General features: G+C 40.3%; 1 protein-coding gene and 2 long non-coding RNA genes across 4 annotated transcripts in view; 2 read left to right on the top strand and 1 right to left on the bottom strand.

The window, feature by feature from the left end:
- Positions 1-260: 260 nt before the first annotated feature.
- Positions 261-4,799, top strand: LOC309707492. The gene is made up of 3 exons (XR_014276992.1): positions 261-1,326; positions 2,615-2,730; positions 3,732-4,799. It is a non-coding gene; the product is annotated as an uncharacterized lncRNA (long non-coding RNA).
- A 1,925-nt stretch (positions 4,800-6,724) lies between these two features.
- LOC309706564 lies at positions 6,725-10,126 on the top strand. The gene is made up of 3 exons (XR_014276759.1): positions 6,725-6,937; positions 8,234-8,349; positions 9,348-10,126. It is a non-coding gene; the product is annotated as an uncharacterized lncRNA (long non-coding RNA).
- A 3,482-nt stretch (positions 10,127-13,608) lies between these two features.
- fgd5a (FYVE, RhoGEF and PH domain containing 5a) overlaps positions 13,609-15,378 on the bottom strand; it is a 33,670-nt gene continuing 31,900 nt past the window's right edge. For both annotated transcript variants that reach the window (XM_082532668.1, XM_082532669.1), the window contains exon 21: positions 13,609-15,059. In XM_082532668.1, the coding sequence (XP_082388794.1) occupies positions 15,023-15,059 (37 nt within the window). In that variant the 3' untranslated portion in view covers positions 13,609-15,022. The remainder of the gene's footprint in view (positions 15,060-15,378) is intronic.

Raw genomic sequence — 15,378 nt, 5'->3', positions numbered from 1 at the left:
TGATGCTCTGCAGATTGGAATCCATTTCTTTTTGTTTGATTTCTTGTTCCCTTTTCTCTTGGAGAAGCTTCTCATTTGCTTGCTCTGTGCGATCAAGCCTTTTTTTGTCAACATTGTACATTAGCTCCATGTCTCGGAGATTGGAGTGCAGCCCTCTCTTCTTCGTGCTGTCTTTCATCTTCTCCTGGAGGAGTTTTCTATTTTGTCGCAGAGCTTGATCAAGCTTTCCTTGCAAGCTTTCGTTGTGTTGCTTGATGCTCTGAAGCTTGGAATGCATTTCTTTCTCTTTTAACTCCTTTTGCCTTTTCTCTTTGAGAAGCTTTTCATTTTCTTGCAGTGTGCGATCAAGCCTTTTTTTGTCTACACTGTACATTAGCTCCATTTCTTGGAGATTGCTGTGCAGCCCTCTCTTCTTCATGCCGTCTTGTTTCTTCTCTTGGACAAGTTTTTCATTTTGTTGCAGGGCTTCATCAAGTTTTCCTTGGAGCTCCTGGTTCTTTTTGTCCATGTCATGGAGATCCTGTTGTTTCCCCTCAATAATAGCTTCCTTTTCTTGAAGCTGGTATGACAACTTTTTTAGTTGAGCGCTCTTTTGCTCATTTTCCTCCATCAAGAACTTAATCTTCTCTGCGTTTCTGAGCGCTTCATCCTCCAGTTCTTCCAAACGCTTTTCCTCTAGTTCCACTTGGTCACACCAGGGAAGAGAGGAAAGGGAAGAGTCTAGTGGCTCATCCCAAGGAAGAGCGTATGGGTCAACTTCTTGTCCCTTTGGATTTTTTTGAGACATGTTTGGTCTGGATACAGTTACAATTGCAAAGGATCCAAATATTTCAAAAGGCTTTTCTGGCGAACGGTTCAATGCTGCACACATCAAGGCTGCGAGAAACGGACTAAAAGTCGTTGCTCTTCACCCCTATTTATAGGTTTTTGGATCAAAGGAAAGAATGGTGGTAAGATTCTACGTGTGTGACGTCATAATTCTGTAAGGCAATGAGGTTGTCACGTGATATTTTTGGAGGAGGGCATTTTTCAACTTGGACAAATTATCAGTAAAGTTTCAATCTCTGTTATTTTCCCCAAAAAACGTGTTGTCGCAATCATGTTTTCTACTGTAATTGGTGCCAACAGATGGCGCAGTTTAAAGTTGGCTGTTACTCTGCCCAGGCTGCTACCATAGAAGAAGAATGTAGACCAATAGTACTTTAACGATGTCCGCTGATCGTTTCCGTGTAAATCTTAGCATTGCTTTAGCCGTCAAGCTAAAGGTTTAGCTTCATACTGCCATATTTTCAGAGTAACAAAATATTTAAACGGTCTCAGATCATGGTGAGTATTTGAAAAAATGTTTATTTAATGTGAAGCCTGTGATGTGGAAAGGTTAGCAAGCGTAATTTTGCCTATTGTGTTATACACGGGTGCTTACATCCGAGTAGTGTTGATCTTTTCTAAGGTCCATGGGTTTATCCAACGAGCAGCTAAGTCACCGTTATATCTGTAATTTTGTGTGCAACGTCTTAATGCAAAAAAACAAAAAAAAAAAACAACAAAAAACCCACAATGCGTTTTTAAGCTCTCTCTGCAAGTGTCAAACTTCCTCGCTTTAGCTGATGCTAACCAACATTAGCGCTTACGGTTCGTATATAAACACAACTGTCAGCCCTTCACTTTTGGTGCCGACAACATTTTGAGCATTTTCTACAGTTTGTGAAATGGTCGCCATTGGCATTACATGCCAGTAGTGTTCGCTAATTGACTTTACCGGGGATTATATTTATTACAACGTTACTGCGTGGAAGTGATCATAGTGTATGCTTATGAACGTGAGTGGTAGGTGTTATTAGTGCGACTTTACCCTTAATTAGTTTTCCCACCGGAAGTAGAGTTGTTTATGCGACGTGATGGCTAGAGCAGTCCCAAACAATCGATTGCGTTTCTTAACACACCAATTCTCTCCAAACTTTTAGGGTAAGCTAGACTCGAGATATGGTTGCAATAATACGAACAAGAGCGCAACAGCATATTGACAATGGCGAGAACTTTAATATTTACATTGTGTTAGTGCACCCATCGCTCCGCATCCTTAACGCTACATTGATGTCGAGAGTCTCTGACACAGCTGTGCTCTGCAGCACAGACACCCTGCTTATCTGTGATTCGGCCAGACTGGTGTTGAACTCCAAAGACATGCGCGGGGTTAGGTTAGTTGGCTGTTGGTGTGAGTGGTTGTCTGAGTCTCTCTAATAACCCTCCAACAGACTGGCGACCTGTCCAGGGTGTACTTTTGCCCTATGACAGCTGAAATACAACCTGAATAAAATAAGTAGGAGAAAATGAATGATGTTTATGAACTGTAGTTAATGTAGTCAGACAATAAGTTACCGAGCAACAGGCCACAAGTCTTGGTGCAGAATCATACTAAGATTTAAAAAATAAAATGTTGGCACTGGTGTTTGAAACAGTATACTGTCAGTAAGACTGGAGCAACTGCACACATCTGGAAACTAATAACTAGAGTAGTTAAGTAACATTTTGTTACTGCATCCATTTAGCCAGGTATAATTAGCATGTCTACATACATGTCATTTCTAATGTGGTCCTATGTGGTATGTTGTAGGACAGTGAAGTGTCTGACACTGACCATGTACCAGTGCCTGAGAACACTGGTATGGAGGGGGAGAACGCACCTCTTTACTGTATTTGTCGAAAACCAGACATCAACTGCTCCATGATGTAAGTATATATCAGTTTTATATTTGCAGTATGCGCAGTAGGGGTGGGCGCTAGCTTCAGCAATGTTATCAGAGGTTTTTTTTTTTTTTTAAATGAAGAGCTTCTATTTCGAGAAAACTACCAATAAGGATATATGCACAGATATAGAAAACAATACTGTAACATTTTATTGATGCTTGCAGTTTGGAGGCAGCAGTATTTGCAAGTGTAACTAAATTCCAGGCATTTTCCATCCTTCTTTTCCTATCAGCTTTTTTCTAGTTGTCAGTGTGAACCAAGGTGTCAGCAGCAGCATTATAGTGCAAAAGTAGTGACCCAGCATAGATCAAATGTAAGCACAAAAGTAGCCAAGGTAGTGTTTTTCCTGGAAATTTTAAGTGAAAGGATAAAGTAACTGCTTACCACTTTAGTTTAACAATGATTAATGAAATGTAACCGTGTAACTCATCAGCAGTCTGCACAGTATGGTCACATATTAAAACTGAAGAATATGTTGTACTTGTTGTAGTGTTTCATCATGGGTCCAGTTTTTACCCAGGTGCTTAAAGCCCTTCTTTACCCTCATGTAACACCAACAGTAACTTCCAACCACTCTTTCCTGTTCCTGTCAGTCAAACAAACAGACGACAAACATCTTCTATAAACAGGAATAATGTCATTTTATCGGATTAGAAAACATCTAATCTAGCGTTGATATTACACTGCTGTTTAGTGTCTGGCTGATCTCAGTGTCACCAAAATATCTGCCCTACATGTCAAACAATGAGAGAACTTGAAACAGTACCATCACCTAGCAGCTTATTTTAATTAGTGCTAACGTTTTGTTTGCTGGCTAACATTGCTATTATTATAGTCACAGTTAATTGACTTTGAATAGCTTTATTTCAAAAGTAATTTTACAATTTCACAGCCATTTAGCTGTGTTAACTGTACATGCTGTAGGTCATAAGGCGTGCATGGATCATTTTTATAATCAGCCTCTTATCTTTTGTCCACCACAGGCTTTGCCATGATAAATTGGTCAGTTGACAACCAGGAGCCGTACACCTTAACCTCAGAGGCCAGGACATCCAGGGGCAGTGTGAACACGCACTTGCTTAAATGGGACGCAAGACGGACTATAGAGGGCCACCCGCTTGCCAGACAACCAAGTGCTGTCCCTGTCCACGGCCAGTGTGAGAAGGACTCTCACTAAAGTCAACCCACACAAAGCTGCTGGACCAGACAATATACCTGGACGCGTGCTCGGAGCCCGTGCTGACCAGCTGACTGATGTCCTAGCGGGCATCTTTAACATCTCCCTGAGTCAAGCTGTTGTGCCACAGTGCTTTAAAACCACCACCATCATACCTGTCCCCAGACCTTCCCAAAGCCTAATTCCACAATGATTGCCTGAGCCTATTCTTGTTAAATGATGAAAAACTCAAAGGCACGTTTGGGCAGTGGATCTGTGTGAAATCAGCAGCTTGCAAAACGAAATCAAAATGTGTGCTATTGATTCTAAAAATAGAAATCACAATAAAGTTCAACATTTACTAAAACCGCCATTCAGTCATCTGAGAGTCTTTACTCATGAAATTATAACGGTTAGATGAATGTATATGCAGTGATTTACTGATCAATGATAAAAGGGGAGATTTATGCAATAACGAAGACTGTCATGAAAAGTATTTGGCATCTGATCTCCTGTAACCTGCGGAGCTAAGCTGTTTTACCAGCTCTGCTCTCTGATTTTTCTTTTTTCTTTTATGAAAAAACACAAGTTGTCAAAGTTATTTGTTTGCAAATGTATTTCAGAAATATCGACATACTTTTTTTAATCAGCAGAAACTTTATGTCAGTAGTGCAAAAACCTGCACTGATCTGACCTCATTTCTTCCTCATCCTGATTCCTGACCTGGGAAGGGAGAGAAATATTTGTTTTTGTTTGTCTTCTTGTTTTATTTAATTCCTTGTGGGATTTGGATCCAACACGTAAAGTATGCATATTATGCACACACACAAACACACATGCAGCTATTACCCATTTCTTGTATTCTTGAATAAAGACATTGATTTGACACATTTAATTAGTGACCAATTGTTTTTATTGTTCAATTATTAAGAAAAAAGAAAAGGTGGGGGTGGGTGGGATGGAAAGTAAAGGGAGAGAGGAGAGAAAACCCCAACAATCCCCTCTGAGCAAGCACTAGGCGACAGTGGATAGGAAAAACTCCCTTTAAAGGAAGAAACCTATGACAGAACCAGGCTCTAGAGGGGGCAGTCAACTGTCGGGACTGGTTGGGGGGTGATTGTGAAAAGAGGGGAGGGAGATGGGAGAGGTGTTAGTAGTTAAGGGGGGGGGGGGGGGGGGGGATTAAGCTGGAACAGAGGTGGGAGAGGAAGAGGCGACATTGGCAGTACTGAAAGAAGGAGTGTTCCTCCTCCAGAAGAAGCAGAAGCGTTTTTTCTTTTTCTTCAGCTGCTCTTCCACGAGCACCTTTTTCTCGAGGATGAGGATTTTCAGCTCCTCGATTGTTTCGGTGTTTTGCTTCTGCAGCTTGTTGCATTTTTTCTCCACTTCTTCTATTTCAGCTTGTTTTTCTTCCAACCTTTCTTTCAGCACTTTAGATGTTGCCTCCTGTTTCTCAAACTCCTGGAGAAGAAGTTTTTCTTCTCTCTGCTTATTGACCAGCTGTTCTCTCTCTTGAAGCAGGTCTTGATATTTGTGCAGTGTCTCTTCGAACTTTACCTGCAGCATCCTGTTGTTTCCCTCCATGAGCTGGAGTTGGCACTCCATGTCTCCCTGCTTTCTGTCCAGCTGCTCTTTCTCTTGCAGGATTTCTTTATTTTGTAGCAGAGCTTCATCAAGCTTTCCTTGCAAGCTTTCATTTTGTTGCTTGATGCTCTGCAGATTGGAATCCATTTCTTTTTGTTTGATTTCTTGTTCCCTTTTTTCTTGGAGAAGCTTCTCATTTGCTTGCTCTGTGCGATCAAGCCTTTTTTTGTCAACATTGTACATTAGCTCCATGTCTCGGAGATTGGAGTGCAGCCCTCTCTTCTTCGTGCTGTCTTTCATCTTCTCCTGGAGGAGTTTTCTATTTTGCCGCAGAGCTTGATCAAGCTTTCCTTGCAAGCTTTCAATGTGTTGCTTGATGCTCTGAAGCTTGGAATGCATTTCTTTCTCTTTTAACTCCTTTTGCCTTTTCTCTTTGAGAAGCTTTTCATTTTCTTGCAGTGTGCGATCAAGCCTTTTTTTGTCTACACTGTACATTAGCTCCATTTCTTGGAGATTGCTGTGCAGCCCTCTCTTCTTCATGCCGTCTTGTTTCTTCTCTTGGACAAGTTTTTCATTTTGTTGCAGGGCTTCATCAAGTTTTCCTTGGAGCTCCTGGTTCTTTTTGTCCATGTCATGGAGATCCTGTTGTTTCCCCTCAATAATAGCTTCCTTTTCTTGAAGCTGGTATGACAACTTTTTTAGTTGAGCGCTCTTTTGCTCATTTTCCTCCATCAAGAACTTAATCTTCTCTGCGTTTCTGAGCGCTTCATCCTCCAGTTCTTCCAAACGCTTTTCCTCTAGTTCCACTTGGTCACACCAGGGAAGAGAGGAAAGGGAAGAGTCTAGTGGCTCATCCCAAGGAAGAGCGTATGGGTCAACTTCTTGTCCCTTTGGATTTTTTTGAGACATGTTTGGTCTGGATACAGTTACAACTGCAAAGGATCCAAATATTTCAAAAGGCTTTTCTGGCGAACGGTTCAATGCTGCACACATCAAGGCTGCGAGAAACGGACTAAAAGTCGTTGCTCTTCACCCCTATTTATAGGTTTTTGGATCAAAGGAAAGAATGGTGGTAAGATTCTACGTGTGTGACGTCATAATTCTGTAAGGCAATGAGGTTGTCACGTGATATTTTTGGAGGAGGGCATTTTTCAACTTGGACAAATTATCAGTAAAGTTTCAATCTCTGTTATTTTTCCCCAAAAAACGTGTTGTCGCAATCATGTTTTCTACTGTAATTGGTGCCAACAGATGGCGCAGTTTAAAGTTGGCTGTTACTCTGCCCAGGCTGCTACCATAGAAGAAGAATGTAGACCAATAGTACTTTAACGATGTCCGCTGATCGTTTCCGTGTAAATCTTAGCATTGCTTTAGCCGTCAAGCTAAAGGTTTAGCTTCATACTGCCATATTTTCAGAGTAACAAAATATTTAAACGGTCTCAGATCATGGTGAGTATTTGAAAAAATGTTTATTTAATGTGAAGCCTGTGATGTGGAAAGGTTAGCAAGCGTAATTTTGCCTATTGTGTTATACACGGGTGCTTACATCCGAGTAGTGTTGATCTTTTCTAAGGTCCATGGGTTTATCCAACGAGCAGCTAAGTCACCGTTATATCTGTAATTTTGTGTGCAACGTCTTAATGCAAAAAAACAAAACAAAAAAAAAACCCCACAATGCGTTTTTAAGCTCTCTCTGCGTTCACTGTCTCTGCAAGTGTCAAACTTCCTCGCTTTAGCTGATGCTAACCAACATTAGCGCTTACGGTTCGTATATAAACACAACTGTCAGCCCTTCACTTTTGGTGCCGACAACATTTTGAGCATTTTCTACAGTTTGTGAAATGGTCGCCATTGGCATTACATGCCAGTAGTGTTCGCTAATTGACTTTACCGGGGATTATATTTATTACAACGTTACTGCGTGGAAGTGATCATAGTGTATGCTTATGAACGTGAGTGGTAGGTGTTATTAGTGCGACTTTACCCTTAATTAGTTTTCCCACCGGAAGTAGAGTTGTTTATGCGACGTGATGGCTAGAGCAGTCCCAAACAATCGATTGCGTTTCTTAACAGACCAATTCTCTCCAAACCTTTAGGGTAAGCTAGACTCGAGATATGGTTGCAATAATACGAACAAGAGCGCAACAGCATATTGACAATGGCGAGAACTTTAATATTTACATTGTGTTAGTGCACCCATCGCTCCGCATCCTTAACGCTACATTGATGTCGAGAGTCTCTGACACAGCTGTGCTCTGCAGCACAGACACCCTGCTTATCTGTGATTCGGCCAGACTGGTGTTGAACTCCAAAGACATGCGCGGGGTTAGGTTAGTTGGCTGTTGGTGTGAGTGGTTGTCTGAGTCTCTCTAATAACCCTCCAACAGACTGGCGACCTGTCCAGGGTGTACTTTTGCCCTATGACAGCTGAAATACAACCTGAATAAAATAAGTAGGAGAAAATGAATGATGTTTATGAACTGTAGTTAATGTAGTCAGACAATAAGTTACCGAGCAACAGGCCACAAGTCTTGGTGCAGAATCATACTAAGATTTAAAAAATAAAATGTTGGCACTGGTGTTTGAAACAGTATACTGTCAGTAAGACTGGAGCAACTGCACACATCTGGAAACTAATAACTAGAGTAGTTAGTAACATTTTGTTACTGCATCCATTTAGCCAGGTATAATTAGCATGTCTACATACATGTCATTTCTAATGTGGTCCTATGTGGTATGTTGTAGGACAGTGAAATGTCTGACACTGACCATGTACCAGTGCCTGAGAACACTGGTATGGAGGGGGAGAACGCACCTCTTTACTGTATTTGTCGGAAACCAGACATCAACTGCTCCATGATGTAAGTATATATCAGTTTTATATTTGCAGTATGCGCAGTAGGGGTGGGCGCTAGCTTCAGCAATGTTATCAGAGGTTTTTTTTTTTTAAATGAAGAGCTTCTATTTCGAGAAAACTACCAATAAGGATATATGCACAGATATAGAAAACAATACTGTAACATTTTATTGATGCTTGCAGTTTGGAGGCAGCAGTATTTGCAAGTGTAACTAAATTCCAGGCATTTTCCATCCTTCTTTTCCTATCAGCTTTTTTCTAGTTGTCAGTGTGAACCAAGGTGTCAGCAGCAGCATTATAGTGCAAAAGTAGTGACCCAGCATAGATCAAATGTAAGCACAAAAGTAGCCAAGGTAGTGTTTTTCCTGGAAATTTTAAGTGAAAGGATAAAGTAACTGCTTACCACTTTAGTTTAACAATGATTAATGAAATGTAACCGTGTAACTCATCAGCAGTCTGCACAGTATGGTCACATATTAAAACTGAAGAATATGTTGTACTTGTTGTAGTGTTTCATCATGGGTCCAGTTTTTACCCAGGTGCTTAAAGCCCTTCTTTACCCTCATGTAACACCAACAGTAACTTCCAACCACTATTTCCTGTTCCTGTCAGTCAAACAAACAGACGACAAACATCTTCTATAAACAGGAATAATGTCATTTTATCGGATTAGAAAACATCTAATCTAGCGTTGATATTACACTGCTGTTTAGTGTCTGGCTGATCTCAGTGTCACCAAAATATCTGCCCTACATGTCAAACAATGAGAGAACTTGAAACAGTACCATCACCTAGCAGCTTATTTTAATTAGTGCTAACGTTTTGTTTGCTGGCTAACATTGCTATTATTATAGTCACAGTTAATTGACTTTGAATAGCTTTATTTCAAAAGTAATTTTACAATTTCACAGCCATTTAGCTGTGTTAACTGTACATGCTGTAGGTCATAAGGCGTGCATGGATCATTTTTATAATCAGCCTCTTATCTTTTGTCCACCACAGGCTTTGCCATGATAAATTGGTCAGTTGACAACCAGGAGCCGTACACCTTAACCTCAGAGGCCAGGACATCCAGGGGCAGTGTGAACACGCACTTGTTTAAATGGGACGCAAGACGGACCTCACAGCCCTTTGTTCCTTCAGTGGGCTGGTTTCAGTCATTATGCAAATGTACTGTTTATAAGGTTGGGGAAACCTGCAGTCAGCTGAGACTGAAGAAGTCACTTGGATGAGTGACGAAACGTTTCTCCCACAAAACGCTACGTCCAGATGAACAAAATCAACTTTTGGAGATATGCATAATGACTGACTGTCACGGTTCTGGGTCCGTTGGACCCAGTATTTTGAGTTTATTATATTTGGTGTAATTTTGCATCAGGGATTGTTTTCTTGTTCTCTTGTGTTAATGATGATGATGATTATGATGTTTATTATTAGAGTTTCATGTTTGTGTTTAGGATTTGTTCTTCGGTTGGGTCTGCTTAGTATATGTCTAGTTCCATGTGTCATTTTCTGTCTGTCTCTCAAATGTCAAGTCTGTGTCTTAGTATGATGGTTTCTTGTTCCTGTTTTATTGTGAAGGTCTGCGTCTTATGTTAGTGTGGGCAGCTTGGTTCCCCCCGTCTCGTTAACCCTGATCTCTCCCAGCTGTGTCTCCCTCCTGTTGCCCATTCGCTGATTACCACCCTGTGTATATTAGCCCTGTGTTTTCCTGTGCTCAGTGTCGCGTCGTACCCTGTTTCTGTTTCATGCCAGCAATAAAAGCTGTGGTTTTAGTTACATTTCGTCTCGGAGTCCTGCATTTGGATCCACATTTCCACCTGCCCGCACACAGAGCCCTGACACTGAAACCAGCCCACTGAAGGAACAAAGGGCTGGGAGGTCAGTTTATTCATCATAATTATGCAAATTCTCATGCCCATTGATCAGCAACCACTCTCATTCAAAAAGGCATCTCTAAAATGTAAAAGTGAGGACAAGTGAAGTTTTGCAAAGTACAATTAGATTTCCAGACATTTGATGATACAGTCACGTTGCACTAACTCTTAGATAAGTGGCTAGGGGTTCTCCAGAAACTTTGTGGGATCTTCTTGAGTTTAAAAAAATCTGCTATTCTGACCAGACAGCCAGCAGGGAAAGGTTTGCAATCAAGAGATAAGCTGAGAGCTCAGTGTCAACATTAGTGGGCCTGTATTGAGGAGAAAAGATCTATTCCAATAGAAGGAAATCAAACACTTAAACACTTGGAGGGGTGGAGCAGTGAGTTCAGGGTGTGGTGTTAGAGCAGGCTGACCCACACAGCTGTTCTCCATTACCTGGTCACGCCTTCCCTGCTTCAGTAGGATGCTGGGGTCTAACAGGAGAGCAGTGTGCTGTAATGGGACAAGGCAGCTGCACAAGAAAATATTGTAAATAAAATCATCCACGTGCTTACAACGCGGTGTGCCTTCTTATTGTGATTTCGTTTACAAAACTCGTGCAACATTACTGCATTACTAATTTTTCTAGTATCTGTTCTTGAGTAATTTCAGATCTCTCAAACTAGTGGCTGACCAGCTGGAGGGGTGGGATAAAAGTCCTCTCTGGACAAAATGTCACTTTGATACAGTAATAGAGAAATGCATAGTTGAGTTAACTCGCATGCCTTTGAAGACACTGGAAAACCGAAAGGCAACATGGTGAACATGAAAACACGAGGATCTACAGCTAAGACTTGCACACAAAACTGTGCTGTAGCTGCTCATTTAAACATATGTTGGTACAGCTGCTTCAATGGACAACATAACTGTAAATGAGTGTTTGACAGAGTAACGTTTTTTTCCTCATTCGGGAGTGAATCCACAAACTTTAAAGTAGCGCCACAGGGTATGTAAACTTTCCTTGCAGAGAAGGAAACTACATATGCATTTGATGTTGGATAAATGGACACTGTACCCATGTCCTTTTACTTATATGTACATATACTTTTTATTTTACTCCAGCAATTGATCCTCCAGTTCTAACCATAGCCTCTTTTTCGTTTATTTTTTGATAACGCTCATTCTTATATTAAAACTTATGTTAAACTTCTTCAAATTAAATCTTGGATGATTAGTCACTTATTTCCTGATCGATCAGCCTTTATCTTGATTTTAATCTGTCATTACCCCACTCTTTATCAGGAAATAAAGAAAATTCAAAGGTCATCTGTAAAAAAAAAAAAAAAAAAAAAAAAGCATGGATTAGGACTCTAACGTCAGCCACAGAGCTGCATTTAGGCATGTTGCAGTTCAAATTGAGCATCAGAATAGGCAAAAAAGGTGATTTAAGTGACTCTGAACATGGAATAGTTGTTGCTGCCAGACCAGCTGGTCTGAATATTACAGAAACTGCTGATCTACTGGGATTTTCCTCACATATCAATCTCAGAATAGGTTTTACGGACGGCTTTGACCTCATAGGAATACAACAGTAGCTCAAATAACCACTTGTTATAACCAATGTATGCAGAAGAGCATCTCTAAATGGACATCACACTGAACCTTGAAGCAGGTGGGCTACAGCAGCAGAAGACCACACTGGGTGTCTCTCCTTTCAGCTAAGAACAGGAAACCGAGAATACAATTTGAACTAAACTGGACAGTAAAAGATTGGAAAAACATTGCCTGATCTGATGAGTCTTGATTTCTGCTGTAACATGCAGATGGCAGAGTCAGAATTTGGTGTAAACAACTTGTATCAACAGTTCAGCTTGTTGATGGTGGTGTAATGGTGTTGGGGAACACTTTGGGCCTCTTCATACCAACTGAGCATCATTTAAGCACCACAGCCCGCCTGAGTATTGTTACAGACCACAGTGCACTGTGGTCATAAAGTACTGTGTACTGTCTGATGGCTGCTTCCACCAGGATTACACTATGCCATAAAGGTCAGATCATTTGCAACTATTTTTTTTTTTTTTAACATGACAGCGAACTCATTGTACTCAAGTGGTCTCCACAGTAACCATCGCAGTCCACTGAGCACCCTCGGGATGGTGTGAAATGGGAGATTTGCATTAGTGGTTGCTATGATGTTAATATGGAGCAAAATCTCTAAGGAATGTTTCAAACAACTTCATCTATGCCATTGAGAATCATACTGCACAGCTAAGCTCAGAAGCCAAAATTTAATGCTTTAAATAGGATGCAGGGTATGCAAATTATCACATGATCAGGCTCCTCAGGTGCTTAGTCACCCTTAAGATGACTGTACTCAGAAACATGATGAGCAACCAGTGAGAAGTATAAAGGGCTCTATCTAAATCCCCATTTCGGCAAATCGCTTTTTGTCTGGATTTTAACTGAGATCATTTACACCTGGAACTCTGAGTAATGCAATTCTGGATGATCTGCTGCTCTCTATTCAATGGTTTTCTTGTGACTTGCCAACTTTGCTGTTGTTCAGTTGTGAGCTGTATTGTGCAGACTGTGTGTTGTACTACCTCTGCTGTGTTTGTGGTTGAGTTTCATGTATTTGAAAGACCACGGGCCTTTGCAAATAAGCTACGACTATAAATTCAGTGTTGTGTTTCTGGCACACGCTTACACTGATACACGATAAAACAATAAAACAACAAAATGAATCCACTTTCTTTCTTTCTTTCTCTTTTAAAACCTTATATTAAAAGCAAAATATTTCCATCCATATCAGTGGGCTGACAACTTCATTAACATTACCATGTAAGTCCACTTTTTCATTGATTATTAAATCTTATTTTCACTTAACACCAGTTATTTCCTCATGCTCACACAAACAGGATTTAGGCTGGCTAAAGTTCATATTAAACCAGTTTGACACGATGTAGTGCTGCCCCCTTCTGGATTAAAGGGTCACTTAACCAAGCTGTATTTTTCCAGCACCACAGGCAATAGAGGAGGATAGGTACATTGTGTTCTCATTTCTCCATCACCCCGGTATTTATGACCAGGAGGAGATAAGCACAGCGTGAACATCAGTACAAAAAACACACAATGCATAGCAACAAGACGTGAATAAATCCTAATAATACAACAGACAATTCTGTCGGAGAGAAGAGGATGAAGTGCACAGCCATTTCTGAGCATCCAGTGCTGTTGTGCTTGTAACTAACCTCAGCAAAGCCAGAACCACACACACATACAAAAAGTTACTATGCTGTTGCAGTGGGTATCATTTTACAGTCGCTCGTTATTGTTGATACTGAATTATAATGCAAAAAAGAAACAAGCCTGCAGCACAGCACAGCGAACGCCCACTAAGTAAGCATTTTTAATGTAGTTTATTTTTTTATATGCATCTATATACATAAACATTTACAATGCAGTATATGCTATAGAGGTACAACGATAGTAACACTGTAGGTGTGAGCTATAGGAAACGGGTAGAAAAGCTGAACAGTACTCAAACATGTGCTTTTGATATCATGCTGCTTGTCTGATGATGGATCTTCATTCTGAAAGGAACAGATAATGCCATTGGATGGGTTATTTAAGAGAAACTGCATCTGATTATGAGTGAAATCCTGTGGCACGAGTGGCTGAGATCACTCTAATACTGTGAGGATGAAGGTAGTTTGACAGCATTTTTAAGAAGCTTTTGTATAATAAAGCAGCCAAAGTATGATTATATCTAGCAGCATATATATACAGCATTAAAAAAGGCCCTCATAAAAATGGCACAATAACATGTTCTTATGTGAGTGCACAGTAACTGACCTGTTCAAAAATACTATAAGGTTAAAGTATATGTAAGAATAGATTAAAAAGCAAGGTCCCTCCGTACAGTACTGTGATAACATAAAGAGTGAGGCACATTCATCATCACTTGCAAAATGCACTGCATTCAACAGGAAGAAAGCAACTGGCACTTCAGAGCTGTGTGAAAAATTTCTAAAAGACTTTTAAAAAATACAAAGTATCTTCAAAATTGTTCATCCTTTGACAAATGCTTTAGAGCGGACGGCATGCCGAGGGTCATTTCTTCACTTTGCAGATTCAACACAAGAGTAAAACTGTGTAAAACTCCACAAGAACAATAATGTACACATACTATGATGATTAAAACGAACCCTTATTGGGGACATCGTGAATCACAATTTTTATACAGATAAATCATCTAACTCACTTCAGTATCTGCAGCGTATACTTCACAATATATATTCAGAATACCAAGTATCTCTCCGTTCCTCCTTTACAAGATATGCATACTACCCTGAAGCAAAGGTTATTTTTCATGTCTTTGCAGTTACCATGCATAACTGCAACGAAACTGATATGAAAGGACGTCTCCTGCAGAAGACAAAGAGTGGTTTAACAGTCCAGTGGAAAGTCGGGTAAAATACACCAGAAAAGCAAAAAAAAAAAAAAAGGAAAAAGTGCAGACATCTGAAAAAAAAAGGTGAAAACAGACGAAATAAAATTTTTTCTCTCAGGTGACGTATTTAAGGTATCTGAGCTGCTCCTGAAGGCTCTTGTGAAATCCGACTCGAGGATTCTGCTGCTCTTCTCCATACAGCAGAATTCCTTTGAGGAAAAATCTCCCAGGTGTTTGAATTGTCACTCAATATCCCACAAAAGGCCTGATGTGACGAATCCTTACTGATGGACTGAGTTCACATGCAGCAGGTAGCTTTGCTGCAGTCACGGAGTGGATGCGTCATTTATTTAACTTAGCAGATGCTATAAAATAGTGGCCTCCTCCATGGCATTGACCCATCTGAAACACAAAGAAGTGGAGCATTAGACCTTCGAACTCATTGTCTTTTTTTTGACTGGATTTGAAAGTCAGCTTATGTCACAGATCAGAGGTCAAGGTGTGTTTTTCCCAGTGTTTTTCTGTTTTCTCATAATTATGATACTAAATTGTTAATATGAATATTAACCACTTTGTTTTTCGTGGAATATAATCAACAAATTAAATCTTACAAACTAGATCATAAAACTCAGCGGCTTCTTTGTCTTTTTTTATTTAACAGGTTTGTATGATTTGCACTCGTGTACACCTTCTGCTCATTCTCTTTATCAGCTTGTTTTGA

Source organism: Aulonocara stuartgranti (assembly GCF_965226115.1).
Source record: "Aulonocara stuartgranti genome assembly, chromosome: 5".
NCBI classification, from domain to species: domain Eukaryota; kingdom Metazoa; phylum Chordata; class Actinopteri; order Cichliformes; family Cichlidae; genus Aulonocara; species Aulonocara stuartgranti.
Note: the sequence above shows the minus strand (reverse complement) of the source record. Positions and strands in the feature narration are given on the sequence as shown.